Source organism: Anoplopoma fimbria, chromosome 17, assembly GCF_027596085.1.
Source record: "Anoplopoma fimbria isolate UVic2021 breed Golden Eagle Sablefish chromosome 17, Afim_UVic_2022, whole genome shotgun sequence".
Classification (NCBI taxonomy): domain Eukaryota; kingdom Metazoa; phylum Chordata; class Actinopteri; order Perciformes; family Anoplopomatidae; genus Anoplopoma; species Anoplopoma fimbria.
The window spans coordinates 22,736,466-22,753,266 of NC_072465.1; the positions used below are offsets into that span (position 1 = coordinate 22,736,466).

Genomic DNA, 16,801 nt, shown 5'->3' on the forward strand with positions numbered 1-16,801 from the left:
TGTACCTTTTCCGGGAACGGAAACTCTGAGGTGTCGTTTAGAAAATGGAGGGTTGGCTCCATCGGAAAGTTTATGTCTGTCAAGGTGGAGATGGTCCGAATTATTTCTTGCCAAAAAAATACTAAAGTACTTTTAGGCAATCTTACACAGTGTGTATGAAAGTGCCCAGTAAGCCATATGGGCAAGATAGACAAAAAGGATTAGAAGAGAAACCGTTAAAATGTCTTACCCATGTGTTGTCTTGTGAAAAAACGTATAATTAACAAATGAATGAAAGTGTTTGTGAAAGAGAAACATAAAATCTTAATAAGAATTTTTCCAAGTGACTGTTTAATCTCCATTAATAATGTTTTACTCTCTTCTTCACAGCTTGCAGACAGACAGAAATACCTTGCCGAAGAAAGGCTTAGAGTACGTCATAACAGCAACTGTCCAAACATACATTTGAAATCTCCCACTGTGATGCATCTTCATTGTTTGATGTTAAAAATGACTTTTTCTTTTCTCAGACGCTATGGCTCAAGCCTGTCAGATAGTGACGGCAAACCGGGCCGACGCCACTCCCACAACATAGTGAGCATGACGGACAGCGATAGCCCCCCCCAGCTGCCTTCTCCCACCCGACCGCTCCTCCTCCTCCCTTCCTCCGGCAGGGCTCCTCTCACCAACGTGGGTGAGTCTGCTCGCTCCGCTTGGCTGCCAAGTTCTAAAAAAAAACACACCAAGCTTTTGAGACTAATGAGACTCGAGGTCTTTGATAAGCCCATCAATCTTACCGTTGATTAGACGTGAGGACAGCGATATTAAGTTCCCGCTGAGAGGAATGTCCAGCTTAGATTTTAAAGTTAGGAAATGTTAGAAATGCATCAAGTCATCTCGGTAAAGTGATTATCAAAATGATGTGTGAATATAATAATATATTATTGTGTATATATGAATATTACAGTCCCACATCTGCACTCATATAGTCTGAAGTATGCTGTAGATGTACGCAACAGGGGGTCTTGTCTAGGCTATATTTATCTCTTTGACTGTTGTGGAACCGTAGTGTTTCCTTTCACTGAGTCATCAGAACAAGCGTGCTATACCAAGATGTGTGTGTGTGTGTGTGTGTGTGTGTGTGTGTGTGTATGTTTGTGTGTGTGAGTGAGTGTGTGAGTGTGTGAGTGAGTGAGTGAGTGAGTGAGTGAGTGAGTGAGTGAGTGAGTGAGTGAGTGAGTGAGTGAGTTGCTAAACAGATTTCCATCCTGCGGCCTTATCCGTGCCACTCACTGTCTTTCCAAACGTCTCTCTTCCATTATAGTTGCCCCAATTTCCAGCGGCACCCCGAGGATATCGCGCTCCAACAGCATCGGCCCACCCAGTGAGTCAGCCTGCGATCTCTACGGATCCTCCCCCCTGGGCAGCAGTATGTCCCTGGCCGACCGGCCAAAAAGCATGATGCGGTGCGGGTCTTTCCGCGAACCAGGGGATGATGGTGAGCCTGCTCCGCCCCCCCACTCCCCTGCAGGGGAGTCACCCAACGTGGCCTCAAATTAAACAAAGCTGTCCACTCATACAGCACGCAATCTGTTCAGGAAAATGCCAGAAGGACATTTGTTTTCATGAACAAGAAAAAAGTGGAGAGTCTTGGTGCATTCGTTTTAGATTAATAGGACTGAAAGGCACTATCAGTGGTCCAAATGTAAACACATGAGCAGTCTCTGCACCAATAATTCAAACCTGCTTTCACTCTCAGATAATCTGCAGGCTTTTTAGTACACTGACTAACTCAAACTCTGAGTTCTTAATGTATGCTGATGCGATAACAAAGGTTTGTTTACATCAAATCCTGAGGCATGTCTGTGAATGTGCCTGTCATTGATATGTTCTTAATGATCAGACTGAGTTTGAGATATTTAATTGGCTTAAGAGTAGTCATTAATAAAAACAATGTAATTCATACTCCCGCATTTCTTAAGTAACTTGTTAGCTTAGGATATTGTTTACGTTAATATGAAGTCAAATCTCTCCCTGGTCTGTTTCAGTGCATGGCTCGGTGCTCTCTTTGGCGTCCAATGCTTCATCCAACCATTCCTCGGTGAGTAGATACAACCAAATATGTACAGTATAATGTGGTACTTTTGCTGGTGTTCAGTTCTTTTTGACTGCAGTTGACACACTGTAATGTCTTCAAGAAGCAAAGTGATCATTTAAGAACACTTAAAGAATCATTTTGATTTTTGACAATGATTCCAGGACGTTGACGCTTTCTTTTACAAACAGGAGAACCTTGCATGAATTTTATTAAGTGATCTTAAAGTGACTTTAGTGACTGAACTCTGTGATTGGACAACTATCCGATGCTTCGTCCACTTTTGTGTTTCTACAAAGGTTCAGTGATGTCCCCTTTTACTGTGGATAAGTAGTTTTCATCACTGCCCCTAAAGTTAACTCTCTCCCTTATCCCTCTGTATTGTTCATTTGCTTTCACCATGCCTTCCTTAGAATGAGGAGAGGATACAAGGGGAGGTAAGGCCAACGTGCCACGACTCTTCAACTCACATTGTGTCTTTTCTCTGCATCGTCTGTCAGTCATTTCCTGTTGAGACGGGTCCATTCACCAGATGATGCTATCAGTGCTCAATGGAGTCCACAGATCTCTTTGCTCAGGGTCTCATAACTCAGTTCATTTTGTTTTATCTCTAATATTCTTTATCATTTATTACCACCAGCTAACATTTCATAAAGACATTCTCAGACCTCATAAAATCCCCAAATGCATGAGAAAAGTTGTAAAATTCCACTGTCACCCCTTAAACATCCATTAAACATTTTCCATTGGTATGGAGCCTATTAACCACTGTCATTTTTGTTTCTTTCATATTTTCTTGTCAACTGTTGCTGAATTATCCTCAGCACTTCTGGCGCTTTGTATATTTCATTGTCCATTCTGCTGGGGCTTACTTTTCAATTTGTCCACAGCAAATCCGCAAGTTGAGGCGGGAGCTGGAGTTTTCCCAGGAAAAGGTTGCCGACTTGACCATGCAGCTTAGTGCCAATGTATGTATGATTTCTATATATATTTTTATTTTATTTATTTATTTAAATACCCTTTTCACCCCTTTTTCTTAGATATTTTGTTTGTTTTGAAAGCCTGCCAGATCTTTTATCAGTGTGATCAATCCAAAATGTAGATTATACCTCCGCTAGGTCATTGACTTTGTACCCCATAACAAGCAGGAATATAGAAACCCCATTTAACATGTGTATCTAGTATCTGCCCTGCATTTCTGTCAGGGTGAGATGTTGAAAAGATATGGTGTGAATTATTGCTCGCTTAAGAAAACTAGGATCACTGTGGATGGCTCTAGATGCCGAGGCATATCTCTGGCATCGGTCCAACTTGCAGGGAGTAAGGACATCATAACACATCTAGGGTTTACCAACAGACCTAACACTTTGGGCTTTTTGAGTATTTCATCCTTTTATTGGATAACTGATAGTAGGAGGATGACAGGAAACAATGGGAAAAACAAACAAAAAAAAGGTCCCCAGTTGTCATTCATGTTCCCTATCCACGAGGAACCTTTGGTCTTACAGAAGGTGTTCCATATTTTCAGTTCTCTCACTGCGAATCACTTCCTTCCACTGTTGCTATAATCCTTCACTTTTGTGACACTGATAAAGCCGCCACTGCTACTTCTAACAGTGTCACCCTGCAGCTTCTAGATGCTTGAGCCTGGCTGTTTCCATCACATTCAACTCTTACTTTAAAACCACCTCACCACTGATCCTGATCTAAAAGAATACACGTATGAACTACAGTCTCCTATTGAACATTTTACCCACTGCTGTTGCTTATCAACTAACCTGGGTGTTATACTGAGTGAGTGTATGCAGCCTATGTGTGTGTGTGTGTGTGGTTCTTTCTGTATATATTTTTGCTGTTTGAGAAGTTTAAGCCCACGCCTAACGCCACTGTCCCTCTCTTTTACGTTCTTGGACGTATTGACTGCTGGACATGCTGCTTCCCCCCTGCCTGCCTCCCGCTGACCCGCACCTTTGGATGCTGGGTGTAGCAGCTAGGCCAGGTTTGTTGGACTGTTGCTTCCAGAGCGCTCTCTGACGCTTCTGCATGTTTCTGAGTGGACGTCAAGCTGACGAGTTGCTGTCATCTGACATCTCTGTTGGACTTGTTGTGTCTCAGCTGACCTCATCACCTACCTTGAAGCATGTTGACATATTGGCAAATAATTTATATATTCTCTTTCTACTTCTATTTGGCATATTTGCATCAAAATTATTGTCTATTAATTCTGCTTATAAATTAACCAACAAATTTTCTCAGCACTAATTTCTGACTATTCCGGATAGTTTTCTTCGATTTGAAGGCTAATAAGATGACGCAAATACTAACCTTTTGGGTCCATGACATTCAGACTGATTCAAGGAGTAGCAGAGTATTCATTTATTCAATAGATGTGACCTAAAAGAAATACATAAGCAAGGAACCAACAACAAGAAATTAAGAAGGGAACGACACAGATAACCACACAGATGTCGGACCTGGACTGTCTTAACTGTCGAACAAGAGGAAGAAACTAAACCCAAAAGAAATAAAGCTGCCAAAAGAGGATTATCTGACCCATTATTCTAACAAACCATCATGTAGAATAGGTCAGAATCTCTTAACAAGTTCATTATGATGGTGTCAGCAATGGATTTTTAGAAAATGTCTAATCGTTCACGCCATCATCAGTCAAAATAGTGTTCGACACCCTAGCCTAAAGGTCAAACATGCTACATGTTGTTGGCGAGGTTTGACACACCCCTGCCCTCCCTCACCAACAACACCCTAACCTCCTCTTTCATCCCCTGACATCATCCACAGCTGTCCACTGCCTCATCCCCTCACTCCTGTCCCAGCAGATGGAGAAAAGCCATTTGCTTGATGTGATGTGAGCGTGTGAGGCTGCAGACTGATTCGATGCAGCCAATGACTCATGCTTATCTGCTGTCTCAACCCCCTCGTTCTCTCTCTCTCTCTCTCTCTCTCTCTTTCTCTCTCTCTTGCTCCTCCTACCTGTGTGTCTTCCTCTAAAGGCTAATCTGGTAGCAGCGTTTGAGCAGAGTTTGGCGCTGATGACGGCACGCCTGCAGACCCTGTCGGTGTCCTCGGAGCAAAAGGTACTGATCACGATGCTAATGATTGTTAAACCAACTGAGACATGTGTGACAGATTACATTTAATTATATAAGATAAAATCCATGACACTTCAAGAAACAATCAATGAAATAGTTGTGTGTCAAACTTTCCTCTACCAGGACTTCCACATTGTCCCCAGCCACTCAACACTCATCCTAGTTGAAAGCAGATATGAGTATTTTTTCTATATTTTACCTTTACTTAGCCAAGATAACTCATTGAGATTTTAAATCTAATTTACAAGGAGGTCCTGGCTAAGAAGAAGTTTCACTAAAAGCACCTCATAAAAAATCAGATAATAGAATTAAAAAACAAAACAGCAAAAAGTTGAAAACACAATAAACATTTTCCCATTAAAGAAGGGGGCAGACTTATGTAACTGATATGTAATATACTACTGATTGTAAGTCGCTTTGGATAAAAGCGTCTGCTAAGTGACTGTAATGTAATGTAACTTATAAACCACCAAATCAATCAATCCAAAAACTTATTATGAAATAATCCATTTTAAACATTCCACAATCCTTGTTTTAGAAGAATACTGGTCTACTAAGCTTACATGAACACATATTTATATGTTCCTTCTTCAGGACTCTGAGCTCACCGATCTGAAGGATACCATCGAGGTTCTGAGGGTCAAAAACACAGAGACCCAAGAAATCATTGAGGGGGCTCTCAGTACTCCGGACATCGAACCCAAAATTCCAGAATATTCTGGTGGTATGTACAAAAACAAAACGCGTGCAGAAATGAAGGTAGGGATTTCAAAAGCTTCCCTCTAATTAATCAATGGGATCTCTTTTCTACTGGTATCTAGAACTTGCGATCAATCGGCAGAACTCGTCCGAAAGCATCTGTAGCCTCACCAGCAACACCAGCCACACCAGCCACTCCAGTATTGGAAGTCTTAAAGAGCAGGAGGCCAAGAAGAAGAAGAAGAAGAGCTGGGTGAGAACACACAATCACAATCTAGAGGTCGCACTGATTACAGGTATTGGTGGGTGTATCAGCGTATCTGGGTTTTTAATTGGTCAGGTATCTCATGAATGTCAAATTCATCAAACTTAAAGCAAATTCAGTGATGGTCTTGATCAGCGCCACATTATAAAATCTCAAGATTCAAAAGATTTTTTGTCACATGTTCACGCTGAACAATATGGGCAATAAAACACAAAAATGCCATATTGGCTTGTGTGAAATAAGGAAAAACAATCAGAATTAAAATTTAAAATAAATAATATCAATGCAAAATATAAATATAAAATGATGGCTATTATCAGTTTTAATTATATTATATTTTATTCAAATATTTTTTCTCCTGCATGTGCATGTGTCTTTCTTGTCCCATCTTGTTCCAAATCTGTTATTAAGTATGACTCTGGTCTCTCCCTCATGCTGCCCTGCTTTTTATTTTAGGTCTTTGAGGTGAGTGATGTTGCTACAATAAATATACCCTAAGCCCCTCCCCTTCTCCAGTCTGCATGCACATTATGAGTCATACTTGTGAAACGTTTGGAAACTCTCTGTCGTCTGTGTCTTTCTAAACTTAATACACATAATCACTTTAGTTTAAAACATGTTTGATCATATTAAACTGTTAAATTACAGAATCATGGTTTATGTACTTTGTGTTAAACTGTTTTTTTAATTCTAAAGACATCAAACAGTTCAATGAAGATAAGTTTCACTATTGTAGAAACTTTAAATTGAAATGTTTTTTAGAAACGGTATTTTGCTTCACACATCTCAAGTATGAACAAAATTGACTACTATGTTTTGTTATATTAATTTCAATTTCTTTTTTACCAGGTTAAGGTTGGACTTTTATGTCTGTCTACTGTTTAAAATGAATTATACAAATATATTAAACTAGGTGGCATCATAAATGAAGAATAAAAAAACAATGCATACCAGAAGGATAACAGGAAACAAATGACACACACATGCTTCCAATAATTGCTTGTCAATTGTATTATACTCTGGTGAAGTTTTTAGACAAATCATTGGTTTCAGTCCCATGTTTTTTCTTTGTTCAGTTACGCAGCTCCTTCAACAAGGCATTTAGTAAGAAGGGCTCCAAGCAGTCTGGGCCGTATGCTGACATTGAGGAAATTTCCACCCCAGAATCCTCTGCACCATCCTCCCCTAAAGTCCACCATGTTGGGAACAACCCTCCATTGTCAATGAAATCCTCTGCATCTACATCATCATCAGGGTAAACCTCTCCTTGCAATGATTTCCTAAGCTAAACAGCAGATATTTAGAATTGTGTTATGACATAAGAGTACATGTATGTGAATATACAGTAGATTATTACAAACCTCTGTGTTTTCTGCCCTCATGTTGCTTTATCTATGTTTTGAAATTCCAGTATAACGGGAGATCCTTGCAAGAAAAACATTTTATTTCTCTGTAGGGTCATTTCCATAATGTTGTCTTAACAGACACACTGACAATCTTTTAGTGGAGCAATTGCTCAATATGATTACATCACAGCCTGTTTAGCAACTGCCTTCTGCAGCTTTATCCCTCATTACTGGACCACTTTCAAAAAATATTGTCTCCACAAGTAGCTTAGACACAAAAACATGTGAAAACAAGATCCAGATGGAAAATGACTTCAACTATCCTTTAATTTAATATTTGAAAATGAGGTTTCTAGCTGTCTGTCTAATGATCCTCACCACTTCCTGGCAGCTCTAATGTTGTCCTATTTGACCTGAATATCTCCAGACTCGGTGAAGGAGAGGAGGTGGGCGATGATAAGGTTGTAACAACGCTGCGTACAGAGCTGTGGGAGAAGGAGCGCAAACTGACCGACATCCGCCTGGAGGCTCTGAGCTCTGCCAGTCAGCTGGAGCAGCTGCAGGAGGCCATGACCAACATGCAGGTATGCTTGATATGTTCCTTTTGATATTTGATGTTATTTTATACTTCAAAAAAAGTAGAGGTGGTAAAAGCAATAAGGATGCCAAACTTTTAAACCTCCACACTGCAAATATTTAGGTCAAGGACAACGTTCATGTTAAGTCTAGCTATGTGCTGTTGTATGCTGTCAACATCTTTTATTGCTTAAAAAAAAATGGTCTTGTGATGTTAAATCTGATTATTCCAACAAATATTACCCTCAATATTGAGTCTTTCAAAAAAACAATCACCACTGCAGTTGTATTATGGAAGAATGATTTATGGAAATGACTTCTCCTCACTCCTGTGACTTTGTGCATAGTCAACAGTGGAGAACCTGAAGGCGGAGAACGACCATCTGAAGACCGGTACTCTGTCCCCCTGTCCGTCTCCTGGACCCTCCAGCTCTGCCTCCCAGTCCTCGGGTCTCACTGCTCTGGGAAGCTCATCACCCCGACAGTCCGTAGCCATGCAAATGCCCAAGAGCTACAGCAGAGGGCTGAGTGAGGGGAGCAGCTCAGGTAATGTTCAGGCTCTGTCATGTTGACAATGTGTCAGAAATGTGTCACCAGTGTTGTAGACAAGTAGGCCTAGCACTTAGACAAATGTTACTCACACATTAGTAAAAGAATCAACTGTGAATAGTGTCTGGTGTGGCCTATAACCAACAGCATGAATGGCAAATATGTATTACTGAAGTAGCTGCTACCAGATACTGAACTGTGTCATACTTTATGTGCAAATGTATGTAATGTAGGTATTTATAATTTTAACTTTTACTCAGATGCAGTTAACATTTGACTAAAGCAGAGACACCTCCTTGCATTTAAATCATCTAATTAATGTGCTGTACAAAAAAACCAACATTTTATAGTGTTTTTTCCCATTAACCATTATGAATCTGCACTTTGAGTTAAGGTACGACAATGAAATATCAAATCCTATTATTTAAATACAATCCCCTGCTTGTGTTTGTAAGGTCAGATTCACATTTAATGACCTTAATACCTTAATTTTAAACCCCTCACAGTTTACTAATTTGCACATGAATTTACCACTACAATCTACTAAACAATGTCCTTTGTTTTGGCATTGTTTGTATTGTTATATTTTTTATATTAAACTTGTGTCACAGATGCTTCATTTATTTTTCTGTTCTTGTCCTTTTTTTGTCTTTACTCCTCAGCAGACGTCTTCTTTCCAGATTCTCTCAGTCTTTCCTCACAGAGGGACGACCACCGTGTTCGGGTGGTGATTTGTGTCGCAGATTTACACGTCTTCAAAGATGTAAGCACCTTTGACGTTTGTCATCTGTCCTCCTTCAGACCAAATAAACATGATTTTTAAATCTCTGTATCGCCTGTTTTCTGCCCATTGCGTCGACAGGAGGTCAAGCAGCAGGACTTCTTCGTCGGCACCGTCAGGGTGAATGGCAGGATGGACTGGCCCATGCTGGACTCGGCTGTCAGCCAGGCTTTCAAGGTGATTCCCCTTCTTCTGACAGCTTTGTCCACTGTGACATGTCCGAGGGCGGAATGTACAGTTTGCATCAAGCACGTTTCAGCTGTCACATTAAATTTAGCACGCTCTTACTTCAAGGAGTTCCACGAAGCTAAGATGTCGAAACAGCATATGGACTCACGTTGAACTCCTTGTTTCATGAAAAAGCACAAACTTAGTGAAAAGAGTATCTGAATTTAGACTGTCCAGGTCTCACCTTTGACAGGTGTTGGAAGTTAGTTAGCTCTGAGAAAACATCACAATGGGCACTCTCAAATCACACTTAATCCTAATGGGACAGATTTAATCAGTTCTCTTTTTCATTTTTTTTAATTCCAGGTGTACATAGCCAAGGTGGACCCCACTTCTAGTCTGGGCCTGTCTACAGACTCCATCTACAGTTACAGTATGGGCCATATCAAGAGAGTGCTGGGAGGAGAATCTCCAGAGACACAGCCCTCTCGCTGCATGTCCCGAGGCCCCACAAGCATCACAGTGGCTCTGAAAGGTATGTCGAGAAATGTAGCACATAAAATCATATTAGATTTAAGATTGGAGATGGATTATTTGTCCCTGATGGACAGTTGGTTTTGTGGCAGTAGTAATAAAAACAACAACAAAGGGCAGGAAACACTGGATAAAAGAGAAACACGCATACATAACCACACATCATAAGAAAATGCATAGAAAAACAAGAGTAGAAGAAGTACAAAGGTTACAATCTTAGTGGAAAGAAAGCAAGCAAAGAGAAACAGGCATTGCTGGAGATATTCTGAACCCAGGCTGAGTGTATGAAAGAGAATTGATATCTATTTAGTTTTTTGCTAATGGTGTCTGGTGTGAAATCCAGAGGGCAGGAATATGAATTCTAAGTGCTAAGTGGAGGGGTTTGGTACTGTCAGAAATAATGGATTCTGCCTTTCTTAACCACTTTTTATTGCACAGTTCAGATAGATTCCTCCTGCTGAGTGCCAATTATGTTGCTGCTGTCTGCATACCAGCAACTAAATGAAAAGATGAAGTCTGACTTGATAAAATAAATATAAAAAAAAAGGTCATCAGGGATCCGTCAATCTAAAACTTGGCTGGCTGCCTTGTTTACCTCTAGTCTAAACAGTCAGAATTTGTCAGAATTTGAGCTGATGAGATCAACTTCCTAATGTGAATACTCTAATGTTGTTTTTCTGCAGTAGAACCTGTTGGAGTCGCTCCAGGTTCCATTTTCAAACCTCCATCTTTTCAATTCGGAAACCGCAAATGTTTTGTTTGAAAGCTGTGTCCACATGCATACGATACATTGAGGGATACGTAATCGGGTGTCTTGTGTCAATCAGATCGTAAACTGTTGTGAAGTGTTTATCTGAGGAGTTTAACTGTATAATCCAAGTCTTAACTTGGTGCAAATCCTCATGCCTGTCTGTTTATCTGACTAAATTTAGACTGTCTCTCTTAATTGCTGTTTGTTTCAGTACTGCTTATTTTGATATACAACTCTTCTTTACGTCCAACGTGCATTCAGTTACATTTAACTGTGAGCTGTCCTCATCAGTGACTAAAACAAAAACTCAAATGACCCCAGCTGGCACCTGGTGAACTAATTTAATTCAAAAACATTGCTAGATTTATTTGATCAAATTATGAATACAAGCTTAACATTGTAATCTCTAGTACAGATTAGCGTTACTTGTATACATTATATTTTCATAACTCTATTCTTTTTGTTTGGGAGTTGCACACATGCAGAGCCCATCAGATATTCTAAACCAGACCTGTGATCAGTCAGGAGTGGGGAGGTTCTGGTTTAATAGTTTGCTAGTCCTTGATAGACCTTTGCATGCAGGAATGCAGGGAGCAAAGTAGAGCAACAGCAGCCCAGACAGGTCTCTGGGTAACCTGATCTGAGTGCAGCCAGGCCCAGCTGGTCGACCAGCCCCAGACACATGGGCCCCTTAGATGCTAAGGCGGAACATAAGACTCCTGCAGGCTGGTGGGGGTGCACAGACTCCTCGATGCAAAGTTATTTTCAGAGCAAAGTGCTTGAACTCTATGTTGCTTCTGAAGGACATGCTAGGTGATTTCAATCTGTTTTCACAACATCTTACCCAAGATCCTCCTGTTTCTAATGTATATTCTTTTTGGTTAAGATTTTAACAGAATGTTAAAAAGTGCTCAATACGAAATTTAGAGCACAAATATTGCCTCAACATGGATACAGATGAGCCAGAGGCTAGCAGCTAACGGTGCTAACAGTGCGAATAACATCAACAGTGCTGACATAGCTTACCTGAGGTGGAGACAAAGGGCGGGCCCCATAACCTTTAGCAATCAAGTATCGCACTTAAGTTTATCACCAATAAACAAAGTCCATTCTAACGTTTCTTCACTGTATTCAGGTTTGAAGGAGAAGTGTGTGGACAGCCTGGTATTCGAAACCCTCATTCCCAAACCCATGATGCAACACTACATCAGTCTGCTGCTCAAACACCGCCGTCTCATCCTGTCTGGACCGAGCGGGACGGGTAAGAGCTACCTCGCTTCGCGGCTGGCCGAGTACCTGGTGGACCGCAGCGCCCGCGAACTCTCCGACGGCATCGTGGTCACTTTCAACATGCACCGCCAGTCATGCAAGGTGACAGAAAGCAGCGTCTCGTATGATTCTGTACCACGACGGATTATTTGGTTTGTCATGTTTGTCAGCTTCCTGTCATGGCTGAACTGTCTCTCTCTCTCTTTCACCTTTTTTCTCATCAGGATCTTCAGCTTTATCTTTCCAACCTGGCCAATCAGATCGATCGGGAAACCAGTACGTCTGAAGTACCGCTAGTCATTATTCTGGATGACGTTCATGGGCCTGCTTCTCTCAGCGAACTAGTCAATGGTGCTCTCACCTGCAAATATCACAAATGGTAAGCTCCGCATGCACAGACTGAAACTAGCTACAAGAGTATTTATGTGATATTTAATGTGACCTTAACTATAATATTGTTCTTTTTTCTCAGTCCTTACATTATTGGAACAAGCAATCAGCCAGTGAAGATGATTGCGAACCACGGCCTCCACCTCAGCTTCAGGTCAGTTAAAGGAATGGTCATGGAAGTGTTTTATTCTCCTGCAGGATTGTCTTTAATGTTCTTGCTGAATGTGTGCTGATTACATTGTAGTTAGATTTGCAGCTTTCTGTGGAGTAAACAAGTCAATACAATGAATAAACATCTTAAAGCAGGTCAATAGTAGTTGAGTTAATGTGTTTATATGGGATCTGAAATACAGCGTGATTTAATACAGTTCGATTTTCACTCAGCACTTTGAATACAAATAATGAGATAATTTTTTTATGGTTGAGACTCAGTGAGTAAATAAAAAAAATAAGTAATACCTGTGAAAAAAAACATGTCTGAAATGTCGATGTTGCTGCACCTCTGTCAGTGACAGTCATGACTTACTTCTGCTTCTTAAAGTCTGAAGTTTGACAAAAAATACAAACATCTTTACCTATACTTGAGATTATTCAAGCAACATTTTTGCCTTCTTCTGAAAATAGTAAAAAGAAAAACCTCCTTTTTATTCTTTTCAAAGACAGAAACACAAATCTGTGATTGGACTCTGAAACTGTTAAAGTAAAAACATTTTGTTATATCAACCTGATTATGACAGTTTGATTTAGTGATGCTGTCACATTAAAGTGTAAAGAGGACATGGCCACCTACAATGGACCAAAATAAGACCTTGTTTATGAATTATTATTTCAGACTTTGATCGTTTAATTGGGAAGAACCATTTGTAGATCTCTTTCAGTTTTCAAACAGTCCATCCCTTTGGGTCACACCTAAACCGTAAACTTAAGGATCTAATGTTGATGTGGATAAGAGGGATAATGACAAAGCTGATCCTGTATGTGGCCAAAGAAACTGATGTATTTCAATACGACTTTTTGCATCTGCCTTTCATCATCTTAGGATGGTGACCTTCTCCAACAATGTGGAGCCAGCCAACGGCTTCCTGGTGCGCTACTTGCACAGGAAGCTGATGGAGTCGGAGGATGAGAAAAGCTTGACCAACGAGGACCTGATCAGGGTGTTAGACTGGGTGCCCAAACTGTGGTATCATCTGCACGCCTTCCTGGAGAAGCACAGCACGTCTGACTTCCTCATTGGTATGAAGCACACTCTTATCAGGACAGGGCAAGACTTCAGGGCTGAAGGGAATATGAGAACTTTAATTTTGTGAATGATGTCAAATTGTGTGTCTTCCCTGTTCTTCTTTTCCTCCTCAGGCCCTTGCTTTTTCCTGTCCTGTCCGGTCAAAGTGGACGAGTTTCGATCGTGGTTCATTGACCTTTGGAACCACTCTATCATTCCTTACCTGCAAGAGGGGGCCAAGGACGGCATCAAGGTGAGAAGCCACAGCCAACAAATCCAGTTCATGGTCTCCAGCTTGCATGACGTTCTTCCCCAGGAGGTGCTGTTGGCTTCCCCTTTCACAGGAAATGCTGTGCTCTAGTTTTAACAATCTGGTATGTTGTGACACTTCAGGTCCACGGCCAGAAGGCGGTGTGGGAGGACCCGGTGGAGTGGGTGCGAGGCACCCTGCCTTGGCCTTCTGCCCAGCAGGACCAGGCCAAGCTGTTCCACTTGCCTCCCCCCAGCATCACCTCCGGCAGCCCCGGTCAGCCCTGCGAGGAGAGGCCTCACAAGGAGACTCCACCCAGCTCCATGGAATCTGATCCACTGGTGAGCTAGCACTTCATGATCTTTTCAGAGAATCATCAGCTTTGTGAAATACCTAAAACTGAAACGGATCTGTTAGTGTTGCTGATTTCTCGACTCTCTCTTCTTTGTTATAGATGGCAATGCTTTTGAAACTTCAAGAGGCTGCCAATTACATTGAATCCCCAGACAAAGAAGACCCTAGTCTGCCTAAACTTTGAACACAAAGCTTACACTTAACAATTAGCACTTCAAAATGTTATGGTTTTTTTGTCCACTCTGATGATGCAGTGCTCATTCAGGAACAATTTATCCCTAAGAAATGGATATAGGGTGATTCAAACCACCATTCCCGTAGTAGGTAGTATAACTAGGTCATTACAACATACATACAGTATTTTCAAAATACAGTATTTTCAAAAGTCTATATTCTATTACTTTACTGTTTGTTTGACTGAATCACATTCACTATAGTTCAGATCTCTTTACCAACACGTTAGCGCTCAGTCCTCTTAGATCGGTGCTAAAGGATCACTAAGAATCGTCTCAGCACTTCAGACTTCAGGTGATTTCTGCAACAGCATACGGGCATCATGGGATATGGAGTGCTTGTCAACGGGAGCTGTTCTCATTTATGGTGACTCATTTTTGGAAAAGAGTATGACAGCATGACAGATGCGACTATTTATTGCAAGGTTCTTTGGTACATATCTACTGTATAAGTCTTTCAAGGCCAAATCTTATACATATGCAATCCTGAACTTTACAACCTAAGCAGGTGAAACAGATAACATGCCTTAAGAACAAAGATGTAAATGTCACCTTAACTTCAGCAGAGAATACTGGTGCTTTCATCACTATCATCCCAGCTTTGATGGTCAGCAGTCAAATATTCCTTTAGCTCCCTACGTAATTTATTTTAATTCATCTTTTTTTTTTGACAATATCAAATTATAAAATATGATATAATCAATTATCACTATATCTTTTCACATACATATTCTTTATCATTTGTATGGCTTATAAGTACAAAAATTAAACTTGCTGTCATACTCTTTTGCTTAAAACAAACCCTATTTATTAGTGATGTCAGTTCATCACTTTGTTGCTGCACAGTTCAATATTTTCAAAGTACTTAATGTACTTTCATGAACTGCTAATGTCTCACCAAGTGTCACCAGTGTTGCCGTATATATCAGGTATTATATACTTATTACACAGGGATAATATAATATAACATAACAAACACCCTCTGATTAAACAGAATGAGCAAACGCCATTTAAATCCTATTCGGATTTATTTTTTACAATAACATTTATCTAGGAAAATGTTCATTTGTTTCAGATATCCCCCCCCCATATTCAGAGTAGCTACTGTATATATTATGTACATGCAATCGGGCTACATCACAGTTCTTTTATCTATATTAGTTGGTGCAAATATCTAATATTATGAAACAAATACTGTTATTTAATCATGCATATTGACTGTCATGTTAGTGGTTTAAGTTTAACAATGAATGTATAGAAAACACTTATAAAACAACCATTTAACAGTATAAATCATCTAGTTGGTGCTTTGTAAAGAAGCATAATCTCAAAGCTCCACTGCAAAACACTTTGAACAAAGTCCGAGTAGAGTGACTTTAAAGCTACCTATGACCATTTTCATTTGCAACCCTTAATGCTTATTTTCATCATTTAGGTACTTTTGGTGCTCTTTAACAATAATGTCCCGAACTATTCTAGTGTTGAATAAAGTCTCTTAGACTTTCAGGGTAGGTTAGCAAAAAGTTATGTATCATAGAACTGTCAAAAGCTAAAGTATTGTGAAATAGATCTGGAAGATAATTTCTGATATTTTTTAGGACGTGTTGTCAAAGAAGTGTTGAAGTCATTAAATAGAGTCAGTGAAGTCATGTGAGACTTTTTATGGTGTACGCCCAACATCGTACGGTATTCACATTTAAGAACACTTTGGGTTCAAGACAATTATGGAGAGCGGTTGTTTTTCTGAGGAAAGATTACAAAGCAAGAGATTTAAATACTTTTTGTGTAGATTTTTGTAGAGAAGCCCTAATGGAGTAAATAGCATACAAAGTGGTTGTGCAAGTGTTAAAATGTCAAAATAATTCACCTGTCCATCCCAAACTGTGTCATTGTCTAGGTGCTCAGACTACACTTCACATGTACATAAACCCTGTAAATGAATGTCAGACCACTTTTTATGACAGCTCGATAAGAAAGTTTCACATTTTAAGTTGTATCTGAGCTGCCTAATGTTTTTTTTATTGCACCTTGTTTCCATGAGACTGATAACAAAACTTCAAGCTTATCTGCAGCTCTGATTGGTCACCTGTACACTAAAAAATACGAATGATTTAAAGACATCAAAGAGCAAAAAGATGCCAAATGGCCAGTGACTCTCACACTGGTCACATGCCAATTGAGAATAATGTCAGTTATTGTAAATACTTCAGGTATTGGACTACCAACCCTG

At 40.1% G+C, this 16,801-nt stretch overlaps 1 protein-coding gene across 1 annotated transcript in view; it reads left to right on the forward strand.

Annotated features, from left to right (window-relative positions):
• The window catches only part of nav1b (neuron navigator 1b), a 52,488-nt gene extending 37,966 nt beyond the window's left edge, over positions 1-14,522 (forward strand). Inside the window, exons 10-32 of the mRNA XM_054616145.1 lie at positions 370-411; positions 510-673; positions 1,304-1,477; positions 2,028-2,080; positions 2,488-2,511; positions 2,965-3,042; positions 4,065-4,073; positions 5,086-5,214; positions 5,779-5,905; positions 6,006-6,136; positions 7,225-7,403; positions 7,922-8,078; positions 8,418-8,616; positions 9,282-9,382; positions 9,482-9,577; positions 9,935-10,103; positions 11,989-12,224; positions 12,347-12,501; positions 12,595-12,666; positions 13,552-13,748; positions 13,869-13,987; positions 14,128-14,325; positions 14,439-14,522. Of these exons, the coding sequence (XP_054472120.1) occupies positions 370-411; positions 510-673; positions 1,304-1,477; positions 2,028-2,080; positions 2,488-2,511; positions 2,965-3,042; positions 4,065-4,073; positions 5,086-5,214; positions 5,779-5,905; positions 6,006-6,136; positions 7,225-7,403; positions 7,922-8,078; positions 8,418-8,616; positions 9,282-9,382; positions 9,482-9,577; positions 9,935-10,103; positions 11,989-12,224; positions 12,347-12,501; positions 12,595-12,666; positions 13,552-13,748; positions 13,869-13,987; positions 14,128-14,325; positions 14,439-14,522 (2,893 nt within the window). The remainder of the gene's footprint in view (positions 1-369; positions 412-509; positions 674-1,303; positions 1,478-2,027; positions 2,081-2,487; positions 2,512-2,964; positions 3,043-4,064; positions 4,074-5,085; positions 5,215-5,778; positions 5,906-6,005; positions 6,137-7,224; positions 7,404-7,921; positions 8,079-8,417; positions 8,617-9,281; positions 9,383-9,481; positions 9,578-9,934; positions 10,104-11,988; positions 12,225-12,346; positions 12,502-12,594; positions 12,667-13,551; positions 13,749-13,868; positions 13,988-14,127; positions 14,326-14,438) is intronic.
• The last annotated feature ends 2,279 nt before the right edge of the window (positions 14,523-16,801 follow it).